At 38.1% G+C, this 22,675-nt stretch overlaps 2 protein-coding genes across 2 annotated transcripts; one reads left to right on the plus strand and one right to left on the minus strand.

Moving 5' to 3' along the window:
• The first annotated feature begins 7,431 nt into the window (after positions 1 to 7,431).
• Positions 7,432 to 8,322, plus strand: LOC119520217 (olfactory receptor 7A10-like). The gene is made up of 2 exons (XM_037817916.1): positions 7,432 to 7,780; positions 8,066 to 8,322. The coding sequence occupies exons 1-2, from the start codon at positions 7,432 to 7,434 to the stop codon at positions 8,320 to 8,322; spliced, it is 606 nt and encodes a 201-aa protein (XP_037673844.1).
• Positions 8,323 to 19,255: 10,933 nt separating this feature from the next.
• On the minus strand, positions 19,256 to 20,179 carry LOC119520415 (olfactory receptor 7A10-like). Its single transcript, XM_037818238.1, has one exon. It carries the CDS (start codon positions 20,174 to 20,176, stop codon positions 19,256 to 19,258), a length of 921 nt encoding a protein of 306 aa, XP_037674166.1. The 5' UTR covers positions 20,177 to 20,179.
• Between the last annotated feature and the right edge of the window lie 2,496 nt (positions 20,180 to 22,675).

Raw genomic sequence — 22,675 nt, forward strand, 5'->3', positions numbered from 1 at the left:
AAACTAGAAGGGAGAAGAGATGACAGTAATCATATGTACTACCATTTGAGAGAAAACTGAGGATCCAAGGATTCCTGGAAGCCAACCCCAGAACTCCAGAGTCTACAGACTATGCCTTGATGACACCTTGATTTTGGACTTCTTCTGACCTCAAAAGATTGAGCCAAAAATCCCCATTGGTTAAACCAATCCATCATATGGTTTGGGAAACTAACACACCTGGTATGCAGCTATTGACCTGGCAGATGCTTTCTTGGATACTTGTTAGTGAAGATCATCAGAAACAGTTTGCTTTCAGCTAGCTGGCAAGGCCAGCAATATACCTTCACTGTCCTACCTCAGGGGTTTATCAATTTTCCCAGTTTCTCATAATCTACTCTGCAGAAAACTTGAACATCTTTCACTTCCATAAAACATCACACTGGTCCATTATATTGATGATATTATGCTGTTTGGACCTAGCAAACAAGAAGTAGCAACTCCTCCAGACTTATTGGTAAGGCATTTGCATGTCAGAGGGTAGCAGAACAAATCAACAAAATTCAAGAGCCTTCTACCTCAGTGAAATTTCTAGGTGTTCAGTGGTTTGGGGTATGTCAAAATATCCCTTCTAAGGTAAAAGAAAAGCTGTGGCATTTGGCTCCTCCCACAACCCCAAAAGAGACAAAACACCTATTTGGCATCTTTGGAGTTTGGAGGCAATGTATTCTTCATTTGGATGTAGTTTTCCAGCCCATTTACTGTGAGTGACCTGACAATGCTAGTTTTGAGTGATAACTTGGAAAAGAGGAGGGTCAGGCACAGGTCCATTCTGCTGTGCAAGCTGCTCTGCCACTTGGGTCATATGATTCAATGGTGCTGGAAGTTTTAGTGGCAAATAGAGAGGCCATTTGGAGCCCTCAGCATAACCCTATGGTAGAATGAAAGTGCAGACCCAAAAAAATTTGGAGCAAATTCTGTATATAACTGTCCTTTTGAGAAATACCTTTTGCCCTGCTACTGCATCTCAGTAGAGGCTGGAAACTTGCTTAGCCATGGGCTGCCATGTTACCATGAGACCTGAGTTGCCCATCATGATCTAGGTACTTTCTGAACCACCGAACTATAAGGTTGGGTGTGCACAGCAGTGCTCCATCATCAAATGGAACAGGTATATAAGAGATCTGGTTCCAAGAAGCCCTGAAGGCACAAGTTGCAGGAGGAAGTGACCCAAATGCCCTTGGTCCCTACTCCTGCCTCATTGCTTGCTGTTTCCCAGGCACACACATGGCTTCTTGGGGAGTTCCCTATGATGCATTGACTGAAGAAGGAAAATTTGCTTCTTTTTTTGAGATGTGTCTGCATAATATATAGGTAGCATGCATAATTGGACAGCTGCAGCACTACAGCTCCTTTCTAGATTATCCCTGAAGGGCAGTTCTGAAGGGAAATCCTACCAGTGGGAAGAAATTCCAGCAGTGCACCTAGTTATTCATTTTGCTTTGAAGGAGAAATGGCCAGAGGTGCACTTGTGGGCTATGGCCAGTTATCTGGCTAGATGATCAGGGATTTGGAAGGAACATGGTCAGAAAATTGGTGACAAAGAAGTCAGGGGGAGAAGTCAGGACAAAGAAGGCAGGGGGAAGTCAATGTGCATAGAGATTTCTCAATGGGTGAAAAACAGGAAATTATTGTGTTTATGTGAATGCTCACCAGAGAGTGACTTCAACAGAGAGAATTTTGATAATCAGTGGATAGGATAACCTATTCTGTGGTGTATTAGTCAGGATTCTCTAGGGAAAGAGAACCAACAGGAGATATCTGCAAATATTACGAGATTTTTATGAGAATTGTCTCACGTGATTGTAGGGATGCACAAATCCAAATTCTGGATGGCAGGCTGCAAACTGGGGACTCTGATGAAAATCCTGGATGAATTCTCCACAAGAAGCTGGCTTGCTGAAGTACAGAAGGAAATTCTCTCTTATGACTGCTGAAATCATCCCATCGTTTTCAGATCCTTCAAATGATTGGAAGGGATGTCTCTCATTGTTGAAGGCAATCTCCTCAGCTGATTGTAGAAGCATTCAGGCATAGAGGCAATCAAGTTGCTGATGAATTAAGTGCATGAAATGTCCTGACAGTAACAATCAGGCCAGTGCTTGCACGACAAAACAACTGGATGCCATCACCTGGCCAAGTTGACACATGAACCTAACCATCTCAGTCCACCCCTTATCAACTTGGCAGCCATATAATCACCTTAAACCATTCTTAATCTCTAAATAAAAACAATAAAAGCCATGTTTTCCACCTAGCAATTCTCAACTGTACTGCATATAACAGGACATGCACTAAATCTCTCCAGAAGAGTGTGCAAGTCCTTGGGTAATGTTCACTCTTCAGAGGAGTGAGGGCTGTTTGAATAGAGGAGATGGTTGCAGGTTTGTCAGTCACAGCAAGGTTAATCTCTTTAGGTGGAGGTTGGATGGTGGATTCCTCAGGGCAGACTGGAGGTTGGGTGGCTGTTTCCCAGAGTAGACCATTACAGGCTTATCTGGAAAAGACTCAGCAGAATCCAGGGTTTAAATGTCCCCACCCCATCATTATCAATCATATGTCCCCATTCCAATTCTCAGGATTCTATTCCTTTCCAATCAATGCCCTCACTTTAACAGCAGATATCCTGCAAGGTTGGGAACTTAGTTTATGTTGTATTTCAGCCACTTGCAAGATGCAACTCGAGGTCTGTTTTTCAGAAATCTCTAAGTCTGTGGCTACACAAAATAAGATTTTCTTTCAGGAAACACATAGAAATTTTTATGTCCTTCATGCAGTGCTTAAGTTGCAAATTTCAAGCCTTGAGCTCATCCCTTTCTTTTATAACTGTATCCAGTATATTTAGGAGCAACCAGTCAACATCTTTATATCTTTTAACTCCACATAACTCTGTTAAGGTGTCAAAATAACACTCCCACCCAGAGCTTTGCCTCATTAGCATTTGAGTAGCCTTATCTAGTGGTGATATTTTGCACATCTCTATTGTAAACCAATGCAATGGACTATCTAGCCATCTCCATTACTGGAAATGGAGTCATTAGTGCCTTTGGATCTAATCAGATCAGAGAATCAATTCCAAAAACCCCAGAACAAATTTAGAAATCTCATCCTTAAGACTCTGTTTCTCCAATGAACTTATTAGAGAGGAAGTAAAGAATCACCTTGATGACAATTCATTATAACAAACACTCAGATATTGTATTTATTTACAGTATTATATATTGCACAATAAATGGAATACTATTTTACATTTATTATACAAAGAACAAATGAAATTAGCCTTGACATGGTTGTTCACAGATTTACATGCCACTGTCTCCAAAATATGACTGATATTTATATCTTATTCACACAATTTCAAATAATACTCTGGAAATTTAATTTGAAAAATGCCAAATCATACCGTACACCATATGAAAATATAGTTCCAGTTTCAGCATATGTTTCTAAAGAATTATTCTCTGCAATTTCATCTGGTCAGGAAAAATTATCATTTGTGGAACTATACATCAAGTGTGGAGTGTTACCTTTTTTCTAAAATAAAGAGTGGTATCATAAGGTGTACTAATGTGCAGACACATATAAGCAAACTGTCAATAGCATGCAAAACTCAAAGGAATTATGGAAGTGTCTGCAAAAATAAATCTCTTATTCATGAGGGAATATGTTTATAAGGTTAAGATCTATTTCTCTGTTGGTTCCCAAGGCAATTCTCACGGTTCTTGGTGTGTTGTTTCTTTACCACTAGCTGCTGAAAACAAAGACATTTATTTATAATTACTTAATGTTATATAACTTTCTATAAAATTATGTAACAGCATTTTTATAAACATGCAAAATCTCAGTCTCTCTCTGTCTCTCTCTCTGTATATATATTATCTCTCTCTCAATACATACACACACACACACATATCTGTTCCAAAGAAGTATAATCTATTTTGTTTTGGAAAATAACTTACTTATGCTGTTATGTGTCTGCCATATAATTGGTATTCAATTTGCTGAAGGAATGTAAATCATAAATAAAGGTGAATGTTTATTAATGCTTAATTTAAAAAAAGATTCTGTTTTTCAAGAACCACTCCCAGTTCAAATTCCAGAGGGCAGGCTGCAAGCCAGGAACTCGGTTGAAGGTCTTCAATGAATTCTCCAGGAGAAGCTGGGTGGCTGAAGCGGAGATGGAAATTCTCTCTTCTGATGGCAGAAATTGTCACTTCTCCTTTCAACGCCTTCAGCTGGTTCAGTGAGATGTCTCTCATTTTTGAAGGCAATCTCCTAAGTTGATTGTGGATGTTTATAATCAACCATACATTCAATTAACTCATTGATAATTTAAGTTCACAAAATGTCCTCACAGTAACAATTAGGCCAGTGCTTGCTTAACCAAATGATTGGACACCATCACCTAGCCAATTTGATGCATGAACCCAACCATCAAATGTGGATACCAGCCAGTGATCTCTTTCCACAGCCATGCTTGATATTGCCTAATAGACTCATGAAGAAAGTGGTCCTGGTGGTAGGGATGGAGGTTATGCATGGGCTCAGCAACATGGACTTCCATTCACCAAGGCTGACCTGGCTACAGCCACTGCTGAGTGCCCAATCTGCCAGCAGCAGAGACCAGCATCCAGTCTCTAAACAGCAATGTTCCTTGAGATGATCAGCCTGCTACCTGGTGGCAAGTTGTTTTCATTGGACAACGTTACAATGGGAACTGCAGTGTTTTTTTCTTACAGGAATAAATCCGTACTCTGGATATGGATTTGTCTTCCTTGCTTGCAATGCTTCTCTGAAACTATCATTTGTGGACTTACAGAATGCCTTATCCACCATCACGGTATTCCATCCAGCATTGCTTCTGATCAAGGAACCCACTTCACAGCAAATGAAGTGTGGGAATGGGCATATTGTCATGACATTCACTGGACTTACCATGTTCCCATCATTCTGATACAGCCAGATTGACAGAATGATGGAACGGCCTTTGGAAGGCTCAATTATGGTGCTAGCTGGGTGGCAAGTCCCTGATGTGCTGGGGCAGTTTTCTCCAGGAGTCTGTATGTACTCCAAATCAGCATCCACCCTATGGTGCTGTTTCTTCCATAGCCAAAATTCATGGATCAGGAGTCAAAGCATGGAAATGGGAGTTCCACCACTCACTATTACCCCTAATGATTCATTAGAAAGCTTTTGATTCCTATATCTTTGATCTTAGGCTCTGTTGGTTCAGAGGTCTTATTTCTAAAGGGAATATTGCTCTCACCAGGAGACACAATAAAGTTTCCAAAGAACTGGGAGAAAGATTGCCAACGGATCACCTTGGGGTCTTCATGCCTCTGAATCAATAAGAAAAGAAAGCATTTAGGTTTACTCCACTGGCTGTAGTGAACAATCTGGTTATCAAGTGGAACTAGAACTGCAACTATGTGATGAAGGTAAAGAAAAGTTTGCTTGGAATACAGGAGATCCCTTAGGGCATCTCTTGGTAATGCTATATCCTATGATTAAAGCCAATGGAAAACTGCAACAACCAAACCCAAGCATGATTCCTAATAGGCCAGACCTTTCAGGACTGAGGAACTGGGTTGCCACACCAGGAAAACAGCCACAAACATCTGAGGAGCTTGCTGAAGGTACAGTTAATATGGAATGGGTAGAGGAAAGAGGTAGTTTTAAATATGAATGGTGGCCACATAACCATTTGCAGAAATGAGGAGTACAATGGCTAATTCTTCCTTGCTTTGTTATGACTGTTAGTATATATACATAAAGCAAATATCTTTGTTTTCTCTCCCCCATCCCTATATCATATAAAATAAATTGCATTAATGTATGTCATAATATTTAAGTTCCAAGATCTCATAGATAATAATTAATATTAACTAAGTACTTGCTTCCTCTTGTGGTGAATGTGTTAGTGCATTTCTGGTTGGGTGAATTATGTTAGGTGAAATTATGTCTATATTATTAATTGTTTTCAGAAATTAAGTACCATTTAAGGAAATGTGTATGGGTGACCAGTTTACCGGGGGTGGATTGTGATGGTTAATTTAATGTGTCAGCTTGGCTGGGTTATGGTGTCCAGATGTTTGGTCAAGCAAGCATTGGCCTGATTGCTACTGTAAGGGTATTTCATAGACGGATTTAAATCATTCATCAGCTGATTGCATCTATGGCTGATTGCATCTACAATCAACAAAGAAGATTGCCTTTAGCAACAAGAGGAGTCTCCTCATCCAATCAGTTGGACCTTAAAGGAAGAACTTAGGATCTCATTATCATAAAAAAGAATTTTTCTCTCTACTTCAGGCATCCATCTCCTCCTTGGGATTTCACCATCACATTCATTGGAATTTCCAACATGCAACTTCCATGGGGAAATTCAACATTACCTTCATTGAGTTTATGGCTTGTCTGCCCTATGGAATTTGGGTTTGTCAATCTCCATGCTCTTGATTTAAATCCTTCTATGAATCTCCTAATGTTTACATTTATATGTCTATGTATGTATGTATGTATGTATCTATCTATCTATCTATGTATCTATCTCCTACCATTTCATTTCTCTGGAGAACCCTAATACACTTTTGCAACTAAGTTAATAAAGTGAAAGCAGTACAACAAGTACATAAGGAACTCCTTATGTCTTGAAGTTTCATCATCATTGGGCCACCTTATTCATAAATATTCTCTGACACCATCTCTCATCCTTCTTCCTTTTATGATCCCCTGCCACACTGCCTTCTGTCTTGACCTAGAATATCCAATCAAGGCCTTTGTCCTGGACATTCCCGTTGATGGTCACAAACTTCTGATATACCCTGGCTCTTGCCTTCCGAATCTTGAGTTCCCTGTTCAAATGTTTCCCTGCCTGCCAGACTTGCAAGAACTTTGAGCACCCCCATTTGAGTTCTTGATTTCACTGGCTTCCATTTCATTTTAGCAGTTGTCACCATGTGACATATCATATGATTATGATTTTATTTGCTTATTTTCTTTCTCCATCATCAGGTTGCAGGCAACTTTTATTTTCAGCAGGTTATTCCCATTGTCTGGCACAGCCAGATGGACTGAATTTCTCATAAAAACCTTAGAATGCATGATGGCTTGGGGAATGTTTTGAAAGTTGGACAGTAATTCCTAATCAGAAAAGGCACTCTCTGTTTAGGATAGATAAACAAATCCAGAAATGAATTTCCTAGCTTCAAAATATAAATTATAGAGAGATTAGCAATGGTTGTTTGAAAATTACTCGTCTTATTTCACTTTTTGGGTAATCACATCAAGCACATGGAACCAGGAAATGTTACACAAATTTCAGAATTTCTCCTTTGGGGATTTTCAGAAGACCCAGAATTACAACCCTTCCTCTTTGGGCTGTTTCTGTCCATGTACCTAGTCACCGTCTTTGGGAAACTGCTCATCATCCTGGCGACCATCACTGACTCCCACCTCCACATGCCCATGTACTTCTTCCTTTCCAACCTGTCTTTTTCTGATATCTGTTTATCCTCCACCACTGTCCCAAAGATGCTTGTGAACATCCAGATGCAGAAGAGGGTCATAACCTATGCAGGCTGCCTCACCCAGATGTACTTTTTCTTACTCTTTGGAGGGTTGGACAACTTCCTTCTGACTGTGATGGCCTATGACCGCTTCATGGCCGTCTGTCACCCTCTGCATTACACAGTCATCATGAACCCACAGCTCTGTGTCCTGCTGGTTCTGTTGTCCTGGACTGTGAGTGCCCTGCATTCCTTATTACACAGCTTAATGGTGTTACACCTGTCCTTTTGTACACATTTGGAGATCCCTCACTTTTTCTGTGACCTTGATCAGATCATGCAACTTGCCTGTACTGACACCTTCCTCAATGACATAGTGACATATTTTGCAGCTGGGCTGCTGGGTTTTGGTCCCTTCACTGGTGTAATTTATTCTTATTCCAAGATTTTTTCTTCTGTGCATGTAATCTCATCAGTTCAGGGGAAGTATAAAGCATTTTCTACCTGTGCATCTCACCTCTCTGTTGTCTTCTTATTTTATTGTACCATTGTTGGAGTGTATCTTAGTTCTACCACATCACCAAATGCACATGCAAATGCAACTGCCTCCGTGATGTACACCGTGATCACACCCATGCTGAACACCTTCATCTACAGTTTGAGGAATAAAGAAATGAAAGGGGCTCTGAAAAAAGTCTTTGGGAGGGAAGATATAAAAAGAGTCATTTGTTATGGGGCAGAGGAAGTGCTTGTGATTGCAAGACTCAAAGACTGAGAGTCAGAAATTGTGATTCTCTGATCAGTTCATGGAGAAAGAACCTTCCCTACATTCAGATATGGCCTTAAATCTGATGAAGCAAACTTTAAATCATGCATTTTAAAAACAGAAAAGAATTGCATTTGATGCTATCATTGAAGTAACATATCCTGGTGTACCTAAGCAATGGAATTTATACATTGAGGTGCAGGACTGGGTTGCATGTTTTGCACAATTTTACAATTTTAGTTGATGATATATGTGAATATTTCCATTTCTGTAACAAAATATCTGCCCTTTCTATACATTTTGTCCTAAACATTCAAGGGTATGTGAGTGAAAAATCTACATATTTACTATATCATCCATTGTGTAATCTCCTTACCTTCCTTTTGCATTAAGAATAACATTTTAAAAATTTTAATGCATTTTTAATTATGAACTTTAACATACATACATAACAGTGATAACTTGCAAGGTATGATTTAAACAGTTATTTAGAAAACAAACTTCAAAGACTGTCATGGGTTTTGTGCAATATAATATATATACATAGAAGTGATAACTTTCCAAGTGCAACCTAACAGGCAGTCAGAGAGCAAATTTCAAAGAATATTATGGGTTAACAGTTCCACAGTTTCAGTTATGTCCTTATTGTGAATATAACAAATATGCAAAAAGGTAGTAATTTTCAAAGTAGTTATATAGGAAATTTCCAAAAATCTTATGAGTTACAGTATGATAGTTTCAGTTATTTCCTTATTGTGAGATATAACATATATACAAAAAGGTGATAACTTTCAAACTTCAATTTAACAAGTAGCTATAGGGCAAATTTCAAAGAATGTTATGGGTTACAGTTCTACCATTTCAGTTCTTTCCTTCTAGCTATTCTAATACCACAGCAACCAAGAAGAAGAAAATTAGATAGAGATTCAGTTTTCATAATCCTTCATTAAATTCCATGTTGTCTGTTGCTTCCCCTTCCTCTAGTTTAATCACTTTCCTGATCTTCAGGGATGTCTAGGCAGTGACCACCCTAAATTGTTCATACATATTTTTTAACATTGCATGATATTTTATTCAAAGAAATCCAGTTTACTTTTGAAACAAAACATATTTTAATGTACCCAAGTGAATATAAACATTGATAGTTTAAAATGTAAATGAACTTTTGTTTCCCATATTTGTTTTTCATACAAAGACACCATATTCAGAGAAAAAGTAAATGAAAAATAGCAAATTACAAAGGAAGCCTTGGAATTGATTGTATCTTTTGGATGATTGTATGGTATGTGAATAAATTTTAATCAAAAAAAGAAGCCTTAGAATTCCTTTCAAATGTTAAATTTGATTGTAAATGAACAGGCAATAAATTATGTCCTATATTGTGTTATGCACTAGAATTTTTACTTAATTTCTCTTTATCAGAAGCAAGTCTAGTCCTGAAATTTTCTTTTTTGGGAGTTTTTTGATGAGTGATTCAATCTCTTTACTTATGTTGGTCTGTTAACGTCTTCTATTTACTCTGGAGTCAATGTTGCTGTTCATGCTTTTTGAGCAAGTTGTCCATTTCATTTAAGTTGTCTAGTTTGTTAGCATATAGTTGCTCATAGTAACCTTTCATTCTCTCCTTTATTTCTGTGGGGTCCGTTGTTATGCACTCCCTCCCATTTCTGATTTTATTTATTTGCATCCTCTCTCTTTTTTTCTTTGCCAGCCTAGCTAAGGGACCATTGATATTATTGATTTTCTTAAAGAACCAACTTCTGGTTTAGGTGATTCTATCTATTGTTTCCATGTTCTCAACTGCATTTATTTTTGCTCTGATCTTTGTTATTTCTTTCCTTCTGTTTGCTTTGGAGTTAGTTTGCTGTTCTTTTTCTAGTTTCTCCAGGTGAACAGTTAAGACCTCAATGTTTGCTCTTTATTCTTTTTTAATATAGGCATTTAGGGCAATAATTTCCCTCTCAGTAGTCTGCAGCATCTCATATGTTTTGGTATGTTGTGTTCAAACTTTCATTTGCCTCAAGTTTAATGGTGTGCTGTTTAGCCTCCATATATTTGTGAATTTTCCATTGCAATGGATGGAGGTGGCCTAAAGGTACACTGACTAATGAATGGAAGGGCACACTGTGGTGTATTCATATGACAGAATATTGAGCAGCTGCAGGAAGGAATGAAGTCATGTGGCATGTAACTAGGTGAATGAAACTTGAGGACACTACATGGCATGAAATAAGCTAGAAAAAAAGGTCAAACATCATATGATCTCACTGATAAAAACTAACATGAATGAACAAACTCTGAGAATTCAGTGTGAGAACATAGGTAATTAGAGATAGAGAGTGGAAAGAGATTGGGCAATCAATGATTAAGGAATACAAAATGTTCAAATAAGGCTCATTGTAAAGGATCCTAGATTGTAGGCTCTTACAGTAGTCACATCTATTTCTGAGTTTTAACTGTTATTTCTAAATTCTGAGATGCTGTGCTCTTTGTGTGAAAGCTGGTAGTTCCCTCAAACATTGGGTAACTGTGTGACACCTGAGGCTCAGAGTTAGAGTTTGCAGCTCTGAAAATCAGCATTACTCCATACAGCAGCTGTTAAAGTAGCCATCAACTCTGTTCTACAGCTTTCAGAGATCCAGCATGTGAACTTTGCAAGCAGACCTTCAGTTATCCATGTGTGACTCAATACAGAATCTCTTGTTTTCAGTTGGATCTTGGTGCCTCACTTGAATCATCTTGCAGGGGATCCCACTAGTGTCATGTGGACAGGGCCCAAGTATCCTAGAGGGGTGGATGCCATCTCCAGTGGGTCCCACAGGAACAAAGTGCTTGTCCTTCCTCTAACTTATTCATACAGAAAAGGGGTGTTGACATTAGGGGGCAAGGGGATACATCTGCTTGATGTTCTTGAAGAGGCTATTGTCTCTAGGTTTTGGGACTTAGCTGGCATAGGAGCTCTCTGGAGGATTTAAGTTTCTGAAGAATAAACTTAGTGAGTGAAACTTTTATAGAGTCTCAAATGGGAATCTGGATATTCTTTAGGGCTTTGGGGACTGCTGTTGACTTGGTCTTATCATACTGTGGCCATTTGGCATGTCTAGCTGAAGCTTGCATAGGAGTAACCTCCAGGACAGCCTCTTGACTCTGTTTGAAATCTATTAGCCACTGAAACCCTACTTTGTTGCCTTTCTTTTCCGCCTTTTGGTCAAAAAGGCATTCTCAATTCATGTATGCCAGGGTCAGGCCCATTCATGGAATCTGTGTCCTATATTGTCAGGGAGACTCACTCACCTTGGGGATCCTGTTCCACATGGGGGGAGGGTGATGCATTTATTTGCAAAGTTGGGCTTAGAGAAAGTCCACATTTGAACAAAAAAAGAGGTTCTCTGAAGGTGACTCCTAGGCATAATTACACGTGGGCTTTGCCTCCCCTTTACAACCATAAGTTTCATAAGAGCAAGCCTCAAGACTGAGGGCTTCATTTATAAAGCAGAGAGTTTCAAGGTTCACACAGCATATGTTCTGTAGACAATAATCCATCCCTATCTCACATTACATCACTTAGTTGTACAATCCTCATCACTCTCCATTTTAAACAATTCTCATGACCCAAAACTCTCCATAGCTCTTTTCAGCCCTTAATTATTTGTCCCTAGTATTTCTGCCATACTAGTAAGGTATTCCTATTAATCATAGTCCCTAGTATGCAACAGATGGATGTTTCCCATATACCATTCTGTTGTTAACTCTCTGTACCAGTGTCATACCTTAGAAGTATTTCATGCAAGCACCTATCTATATTTGTAGTGCTGATCTGTGGGATATATGCCTTTAAGTAACCGCTTTCAATCCTGAGAATGACTTTTTAAAAAATACATTACTCAGAAAAGCATATTATAAATATTCAGCTTACTGAATTTTTTCAAAATGAGTACGCTATAAAATGAGAACCCTAGAAATTTCAATGTTTGCTTTTTTCTAGGCACCTTCCCCATTTTTAGAAAACCTCCATCCTGATGCCAACTTTTAGCTTAATTGTGAAAATGTGTGCAATTAATATAAATTTGTGCAATTTATAAAAATCAGCTGATGAGGAAGAGAACCTGTATTACTTAAGGTTCTCAAGGGAAACAGAACCAACAGGATGCAAATTTTGGAACACTTGGAAGTATTGGAGTTTCCACTCCAGGATCCCCAAAGAATTAAGCATCAATCCACAGGTGACAGAACTTGAAGTCTAAGGGAGAATGCCCTGGTGATTTTCTGACTTCTGTCAGATACATGGCTCCATTTCCCTTCCAATTTCTCCCTTCTAGAATTGCAATGTCTATCTTCTCCCTCTCCCACCACTTAGTTTGGAAGCAGAGAATCTGTTTCCCGGTTCCACATGTCCGCAGATGGTGAGGAATTTTCACTCAGGATGGAGTATACTCATAGCTGATTTTATGAGTCTTTCTACTTAGAATTATTAGTGAAATGACTTAAAGCTTTAGGGATATGGTGATGGGGTGAATGCATTTTTTTAAACTTTTAAGAAGACCACTTGTGCCAGTTTGTATATATTATGTCCCCCAGAAAAAGGCATATTCTTTACTGCAATCTTGTGGGGGGTAGATGTGTTAGTGTTGATTTGACTGGAATCCTTTGATTGTTTCCATGGAGACGTGACTGAATCAACTGTGAGTGAAATGTTTGATTGGATAATTTCCATGGAGGTGTTACCCCACCCATTCAGTGTGGGGTTAATTTGATCACTAGAGTTGTATAAAGGAATTCAGACAGAAGGACCTCAGAGCAACTAAGAGTGGCACTTTGAATAGAAGCTGCATCTTACAGAGATGTTTTCGAGATGGCCTTTGAAAGAAAACTTTTGCTACAGAGAAGTAAGAGAGGAAAAATGGCCCAAGAGCAACATTTTGAAGAATGTACAGGAGCTGAGGGAAGAACTGGATCACAACCCAGGATCAGCAGGTGCCAGCCATGTGCCTTGCCAGCTAACAGAGGTTTTTGGACACCATCAACCATCCTTCAGTGAAGGTACCCTATTGTTGGTCACTTTATGGCCTTAAGACTGTAACCATGTAACCAAATAAACCCCATTTATAAAAACCAGTCCATTTCTGATATTTTGCATAACAGCAGCATTAGCAAACCAGAACATCACTTTATTAAAGCCTTGGGAAATTCTGATCATGGCACCTCTAGATCAAACTGTGTTGGAGGATAGGAGGGTTACAATGATCCTTGAGAAACATCCAACCAGGGCTGGATGTAAACAAGATTTGGGGTTTGAGTCATTTCTATAAATATGGAGACTTAAGGCAAAGGAAGAAGCACTTTGCTTTCCTTAGACCTCCAAATACACAGGTATTTTGGAGAAGATGCCAGTTCTTTTGTTGGGTAAATGTCAAATTTGGAGCATTTGGTCTTTCATAGCAAGTCTGGGATCAGGGCACTGACTCACTTGTGAGGCTGAGAAAATTTAGTCACCCTGTGTAACACCACCAGAGAGGAAGATGTTCAGTTAGGCAGATTTGGAATTTCCCATTCTTGGTCTTCCTTGTCTTTCTCTTCCTTTTGTCTCCACCATGTGGGTGTTTCTGCACTTTTCAGATTCCAGCAGCATTCACAGTGGGTGGGTGTCCAGCTTTAGTCTCCAGCTTCCCTTTGGGAGGTGAAGACATGGTGTGACTGGGTGTCAGAGGGGCTGGGTTGGTGCAGTTCCTGGGCAGGAAGGAGTGGGAATGGGAGTGCAAGGTGGGACCCATGGAGAGAGGCTTCTGGGGTGCAGGCCAGCAAGCTGGAGTGTGGCCTGCCTTGGGTAAATGTATTTTGCAATAAGGAAGAACACATCATTTTGGGGATCCAGAGTGAAGACTGTGGTAGACTGAATTATGTACAACCTCAAAAGACATGTTATTACACTTAATACTTGTTCCTGTGGGCGTGAACCCATTTGTAAATAGGAACCTTTGAACATATATTATAAGCTAAGGTGTGGTCTCATTTGTGAACATAATTTTTTAATTTTTAATTTTAATTTTTTAAACGTTATCAAAAAATTAAAAAGCATTTTAAAGAAAACATAACAAAGGAATAAGAAAAAGAATAGCCTAAAATAAATACATTGCTTCCAACATTTTCCTATAGTACCCCAGGAAAATAGGCAAACCATGTTCATTCCCAAGCATTCCCGTAACATTAAGTTTACCCTCAATATCTCACCTGTTCTTATTAGATTATCATTCCCCTTCATGACTTGCTGTCTTTCTCTAGGTCCCTTACATTCAACAATATAAGACACTTATTTTACATTTTTCACAGAGTGTGCCTTAATAGTAACATACAATATCTCTCTTTTTGTGCCTGGCTTATTTCACTCAGCATTATGTCTTCAAGGTTCATCCATGTTGTCATATATTTCATGAATTTGTTCCTTCTTACTGCTGTGTAGTATTCCATTGTGTGTATATACCACATTTTGTTTACCCATTCATCCATTGGAGGACGTTTGGATTGTTTCCGTTTCTTGGCAACAATGTGAATAATGCTGCTTTGAACATTGGTGTGCAAATACCTGTTTGTGTCACTGCTTTCAGATCTTCTGGGTATACACTGAAAAGTGAAATTGCTGGATTGTAGGATAGCTCAATATCTATTTTCTAAGGAACTGCCAAACTGTCCTTCAGAGTGGCTGTACCATTATACAGTCCCACCAGAAATGAATAAGAGTTCCAATTTCTCCACATACTGTCCAGCATTTAGTTTCCTGTTTGTTTAATGGCAGCCATTCTAATTGCTGTGAGATGAAATCTCATTGTGGTCTTGATTTACAGCTAGTGAAGATGAACATGTTTTTCCTGCATTTTAGCCATTTGTATTTGCTCTTCAGAGAAATGTCTTTTCATATCTTGTCACCATTTTATAATTGGGCTCTTTGTACTATTGTCATTGAGTTGTAGGGGTTCTTTATATATGCAAGATATCAGTCTTTTATCAGATACATGGTTTCCAAATATTTTCTCCCATTTAGTTGGCTGCCTCTTCACCTTTTTGACAAACTCCTTTGAGATATAGAAGCATTTAAATTTGAGAAGTTTCCACTTATCTATTTTTTTCTTTCATTGCTTGTGCTTTGGGTGTAAGGTCTGAGAAGTGACTTACTAATACAAGGTCTTGAAGATGATTCCCTATATTATCTTCTAGAGGTTAATGTACTGTCTCTTATATTGAAATATTTGATCCACTCTGAGTTAATTTTTGTGTAGGGTGTGAGGGAGGGGTCTTCTTTCTTTCTTTGGATCTGGATATCCAGTTCTCCCAGCCCCATTTGTTGAAGAGACTGTTATGTCCCCATTCAGTGGTGGTGCAGCCTTATCAAAATCAGTCACATGTATATCTGGGGGTCTATTTCCATATTCTCAATTCAATTCCATGGGTCAATATGTCTATCTTTGTGCCAATACCATGCTGTTTTGACTACTGTGGCTTTACAGTAAACTTCAAAGTCAGGAAGTGTAAGTCCTCCCACTGTGTTTTTCTTTTTTAGAAGTCTCTGTAACTTTTTAAGAAATTCCTTTGAGGTCCAGAAGCTTTTAATTCTGAGAAATTCCATTTATCTATTTTAATTCATTGCTTGTGTTTTAGGTGTAAGGTCTAAGAAGCGACCACCTAATACTAGGTCTTGAAGATGTTTCCCTACATTAACTTCTGGAGCTTTATGGTGCAGTCTCTCATATTAAGATCTTTGATCCATGCTGAATTAATTTTTGTATAAGGTGTGAGGCAGGGGTCCTCTTTCATTCCTTTAGATATAGATATCCAATTCTGCCAGCCCCATATTTTGAATAACATTTGAATGTTATATCCCAATTCAGAGGATTTGGGGGCCTTATGAAAAATCAGTTGACTGTAGATCTGGGAGTCTATTTCTGAGTTCTCAATTTGATTCTATTGATAAATATGTCTGTCTTTATACTAATACCATGCTGTTTTAAGTACTGTGACTTTATAATAGCCTATAAAGCCAGGCAGTGTAAGTCCTAAGACTTCACTTTCATTTTTGGAATATTTTTAGCAATTTGAGGCATCTTTCCCTTCCAAATAAATTTGTTAATTAGCTTTTCCAAGTCTGAAAAGTAGGTTGCTGGAATTTTGATTGGAATTGTATTGAATCTGTAGAGGAATTTGGGTAGATTGACATGTTAACAACATTTAGCTTTCTGATCCATGAACATGGAATATTTTTCCATCTCTTTAGATCCTCTTCTATTTCTTTTAGTAAATTTATGTAATTTTCTGTGTAGAGGTCTTTTACATCCTTGGTTTAGTTGATTCATAGGTATTTGATTTTTTTTTTTTTTAGTTGCCATTGAGAATGGAATCTTTTTCTCAAGTGTCTCTTTAGTTAGGTGATTTCCATTGTATAGGAATACTGAATTATTTGCATTAATCTTGTATCCTGCCACTTTGCTAAATTTGTTTATTAGCTCAAGTAGCTGTGTCATCAGTTTCTCAGGGTTTTCCAAATATAAGATCCTATCATCCGCAAATAATGGCAGTTTTACTTCTTCCTTTCCAACTTGGAGGCCTTTAATTTCTTTGTCTTTCCAGATTGCTCTTGTTAACACTTCCTCCACAATGTTGAATAACAGTGGTGACAGTGGGCATTATTGTCTCTTTCCTGAACTTAGAGGGAAGGCTCTCAGCCCCTTGCCATTGAGTAATATGTTGGCTGTGGGTTTTTCATATCTGCCCTTTATCACATTGAGGAAGTTTCCCTCAATTCCTACCTTTTGAAGTGTTTTTATCAAAAAAAGATGCTGTATTTTGTTGAATGCTTTTTCTGTATCTATTGAGAAGATCATTTGATTTTTCCCTTTTGATTTGTTAATGTCCTGTGTTACAGTGGTTGATTTTCTTATGTCAAAACATCCTTGCATGCCTGGAATGAACCCCACTTGGTCACGGTGTATGATTTTTTAAATGTGTCTTTGGATTCAATTTGCAAGAATTTTGTTGAGAATTTTTGCATCCATACTCATGAGAGAGATTGTCCTGTAGTTTACCTTTCTTATAGCAACTTTATCAGGTTTTGGTAGTAGATTGATGTTGGCTTCATAAAATGAATTAGGTAGTGTTCAATTTTCTTCAAATTTTTGAAAGAGTTTAAGTAAGATTGGTATCAGTTCTTTTTTGGAATGTCTGGTAAAATTCCACTTTAAAGCCATCTGGGTCTGTGCTGTTATTTGTAGGAAGATTTTTAATGACTTCCAGTTACTTGAAAGAAATGCTTCTAGGTTCTTCAACTATGTGGAGATTTCATGAATACTAAATTTCTTCTCAAAACTCTTTAAGAGAATTTTTTCTGAAAAGGTCTATCTGCTTAAAGAAAATAAGCCATGCTGGTAAACTATTTGAAACCAGAGCTTTTTGCAAGAACTGAGATCTTCCAGGATAGGAATCTGAGGATTGTTACATCAGCTTGTTGGGTATGAGAATAACAATGATGCTATTTATTTCTTTTGGGTAAATGTTTACCACTAATTTATGTAAAACATTGTCAAATCTGTTTCACAGTATATTTTTTTATACTCATCCCTAAAGAAAGTGCTGAGAGAAGATTTTGCAAACTTCCTGATTTATATGATAAAATATTCTTTTGAGATACATAATTTGATAAATGTGGAGTGAGGTACATCTTACAATTGCTCTCAAGAGATTTAAAAAAGAATGACCAGTGGGTGATTTTTAATTCTCAGATTATGGCACAATCAAAAACAAGACATTTTCCATGATCGCATGAATCAAGTCACTTTTGTCTGTAAATTACAGTTCTGATGTTGGTGTGACTCAAAAGCAGAGTCTGATCCTGTGGATTAATACATTGCAAAGTAAAATGAATTCAGATCTGTGCCAAAGAATATGAAGTGAATAAAAAGATACAACAAAGTCACTTATTTTTTTTTTACAAAACTGGACATTAGCTGTAAGCAATTTCTAAACCCAAAGTACCACTCTGGTTTCCCAAGCAAAGAGATGCCTCTGGGATCAGCTGATGAATGAAGCATTAGCCTTATTCTCCCTCACAAAGAGCAGAGTATATCTACATAAAATCCTGATTTTGTTTCCTAATATCTGGGATTAATATGTGAAAAGGCATGCTGGCAATGGGAAAAATACACATGTGACATTTAAGGATATGCAAATGAGGACTATTATTATAGGATGTGCCAAGAGAAATTTCCTAAAAATGTTCCTGCCATGAAAATAATTTTAAAAGAGCAAATATACATTGCTGGAAGAATCATAGAGACTAGTGACCCCATAAGCCATTGAAGAATCAGAGGATGTATTGTCTGTTATATCCTTACCCTACTTATGCTTGATCTGTGCAGAAAAATGTCATATATCATAGAGAAAATGTTGATTATTGAAACATAATTAGATGGTAAATACAGTTCATGATGTGATTGCTTTCTGGGGCTCATTAACAGAGACCCTATCAATGAAGATTCACTGTTTGATAAGGTTAATGATTTTCACCAAAAATGTAACACAAGAGCAGTTGATTTCATGTATCAGGGATTGCAATCACACCTTAATCCCTCCAGCACTTCATGTAATATTGTATATACCCCCTTACCTGCATTAAGTATTTTGCTACTCAAAATTCAGACAGCAGATTGCCATTAACACTGAAACAAAGGAATACAATGAAAGAAGTCAAATTATTTTTTAAAAAATAAATAGAAAAAGTGGGTGATTTTGATATATAAAAATTAAAGAGATAGGATTGTAGAAATTAGGTAAATAGAAGATTATCCTTTTATATACCATAAGAATATCTAGATTTCAATCACACAATATTTAACCTATGTTAATCATGAACAAATATCTAAACATGAAACAAAGGATATATTTATAGACAGAATATCTCTCAGCTGAGGAGATTTTTAAAGGCATGCTTTATGTCCTTGTTTCTAAGACTGTAGATAAAGGGGTTCAGCATGGGAGTGACCACCATGTACATCACTGAGGCTATTGCTCTTGCCCTTGAGTTTTGAGTAGCAGCAGAACTAAGATACACTCCAAGAACTGTACCATAAAACAGGGACACTGCAGAGAGGTGAGACCCACAAGTGGAAAATGCTTTAGACTTGCCTCCAGCTGAGGAAATTCTCAAAACAGAGGATACGATCTTACAGTAAGACAAAAGGATCCCAGAGAGTGGAATAATACCCACAAGTCCAGCTGCAAAATACATCAGTAGGTCATTGAGGAAGGTGTCAGAACAAGCAAGATGGATTACCTGATTAAGTTCACAGAAAATGTGAGGGATTTCTAAGTTGGTAGGAAAAGACAATTGCAAAAGCATTAAGCCATGTAAAAGAGCATGCAGAACACTCAATACCCAGGATGCCAGCAGCAGGAGGGCACAGAGCCGGGGGTTCATGATGACCATGTAATGAAGGGGGTGGCAGATGGCCATGAAGCGGTCATAGGCCATCACAGACAGGAGGAAGTTGTCTAATGTCACAAAAAGCATAGCAAAATATGTCTGGGTAAGACAGTTTATATATGTTATCATTTTGCTCCCTGTATGGATATTCACTAGCATCTTTGGGACAGTGGTGGAGGTGAAACAGATATCATTTAAGGACAGGTTAGAGAGGAAGAAGTACATGGGTGTGTGCAGGTGTGAGTCAGAGATGATGGCCAGGATGATGAGCAGGTTCCCAATGAAAGTGACCAGGTACATCATCAGGAACAGCCCAAAGAGGAGGGGCTGCACTTCTGCATCTTCTGAGAGTCCGAGGAGGATAAACTCTAAAACACGTGTTTTGTTTTCTAATTCCATGTAGCTGATGAAACTGCTGAAAAAAAGCCCAGAGCAATGCATATTTAGCCATGATCAGTGACCAGTTAATTAACACAAATGCTATCATTTGTATGGGAAACACATTAAATTAATGATTCCTTATTTTATGCCTACAGATCCAGGGCACTCTATCTGCACATATCAAGGGAACCAAATTCAGCTGCTTCTCCAATATGCTGTTGCTGACTAGCCATCCTTCCCCCAAAATGAAGATATTTTTCCAAGGCAATAATTTCCACTACAAATGCTCTTAGACTCTACTAATATCAACAATAATTTTGAACAGTCTTTTTGTACTAGGTGATGAAGAAGTTGGTATAATGGATATCGGTATGGTAGCACAATATTTTGAATGTAATTAATATTACCAAATTGCACACTTGAAAATTGTTTGAGAAATTTGAGTTGCATTTAGGTTACTACAATAAAAAATTAAAATAAATAAATAAATAAATATATAAATTAAATTTTTCCTTCTTCATTGATTGGAAGACTCTATATTCCTAAGATGCCATTTCTTCCCAACCTGACATACCCATTAATCTAAATCCCATTCTAAATGCCAGCAAGTAATTTTGCAAATATTGACAAATTAATACAAAATTTCTATGGAAAGACAAAAGATGTGGAGAGCCTAAACTATACAGAGGAAGTAAGAAGTTGCAGGATCCATACTACCTCATTTCAAGTCTAACTATAAAGACACAAGAATCAAACAGTGCTGTGTTTGTGAAATAGACACAAAGACTAATGTTAAGAGAACTCAGAAATAGACCCACACAAATGCAGTCAAGTGATTTTTTTTTATTATTAAATTCAGTTTTATTGAAATACATTCACACACCATACAATCATCCATGATATACAATCCACTATCCACAGTATGATAACATAGTTATGCGTTCATCACCACAATCTATCTCTGAACATTTTACTTACATCAGAAAGAACCAGAACAAGAATAAAAAATAAAAGTGAAAAAAGAACACCCAAATCATCCCCCCATCCCACCCCATTTGTCCTTTAGTTTTTATCCCCATTCCTCCACTCATCCAGACACTAGATAAAGGGGGTGTGATCCACAAGGTCTTCACAATCACACTGTCACCCCAGTCAAGTGATTTTTGACAAAGGAGCAAGAGCAATTCAGTGGAGAAAGTAAGGTCTTTCAACAAATGCTGGTAGAGGAACAACATGCACATGCAAAACACAAAAGGAACTTACACACAGATGGCAAACATTTTGCAAAAACTATGCTCAGAATGGATTTATTTTTCTTGCAATAAGTTTGCAGCCAGAACACAGGTGTCATGAAAACCATTGCTGTATCTTAAGCCAAAATGAGAATGTAAAAGACTCATATCAACATTGTCATTATTCAACATGTAGATTTGGGCAAGTCCACACTACTGGCCAGCTCATCTACAAAAGTGGTAGAAACAAACAAAAAAAAGAACCATTGAAAAATTAGAGGAGGCTACTAAGGTGGGAAAGGGATCCTTCAAGGATGCCTGGGTCTTGGACAAACTGAGAGCTGAATGTGAGCCTGGTGTCAGCACTGATATCTCCCTGTGGAAATTTGAGACCAGAAAGTATTATCTGACCATCACTGATGCCCAAGGAGGCAGACACTTGATTAAAATCATGATCACAGACACATCTCAGGCTGACTGTGCTGTCCTGATGGTTGCTGCTGCTGCTGAATTTCAAGCTGGAATCTTCAAGAATGGACAGACCCATGAGTGTGCCCTTGTGGCTTACACACTTGGTGTGAAACATCTAATTGTGGCTATTAACAAAATTGATTCCACTGAGCCACCCTACAGCCAGAAGAGATATGAGGAAATCATTAAGGAAATCTGCACCTACATTAAGAAAATTGGCCATAATTTGTGAAAATTTCTGGTTGGAATGGAGCCAAGCACTAACGTGCCTTGATTCAAGGTATAGAAAGTCACCCATGAGGATGGCCATGCCAGCGGAACCACACTGCTTGAAGCTCTGGGTTGCATCCTGCCACCCACTCATCCAACTGACAAACCCTTGCATCTGCCTCTTCAGCATGTCTACAAAATTGGTGGTGTAGGTACTGTCCCTGTGGGCCCAGTGGAGACTGATGTTCTCAAACTGGGCATGGTGGTCACCTTACTCCAGTCAGTGTTACAACTGAAGTACCATCTGTAGAAGTGCGCTATGAAGCTTTGAGTGAAGCTCAATTCATCACCACAATCTATCCCTGAACACTTTAATTATACCAGAAAGAATCAGGATAAGAATAAAAAAATAAAAATAAAAATGAACACCCAAATCATCCCCCCCATCCTACCCTATTCTTCACCTAGCCTCTGTCCCTATTTATCTACTCTTCCATGCACACACTGGACAAAGGGAGTGCAATTCACACTGTTTTCACAATCACACTGTCACCCCGTGTAATTTACATTGTTATACAATCACCTTCAAGAGTCAAGGCTACTG

Source organism: Choloepus didactylus, chromosome 25 (genome assembly GCF_015220235.1).
Source record: "Choloepus didactylus isolate mChoDid1 chromosome 25, mChoDid1.pri, whole genome shotgun sequence".
Lineage (NCBI taxonomy): Eukaryota > Metazoa > Chordata > Mammalia > Pilosa > Megalonychidae > Choloepus > Choloepus didactylus.

Coding starts and splice junctions, on each gene's coding strand:
- LOC119520217 (XM_037817916.1), top strand. CDS start 7,432: ATGTACCTAGTCACCGTCTTTGGGAAACTGCTCATCATCCTGGCGACC. Junction 7,781..8,065: donor GCTGGTTCTGTTGTCCTGGA/CTGTGAGTGCCC, acceptor GTGCATCTCACC/TCTCTGTTGTCTTCTTATTT.
- LOC119520415 (XM_037818238.1), bottom strand. CDS start 20,176: ATGGAATTAGAAAACAAAACACGTGTTTTAGAGTTTATCCTCCTCGGA.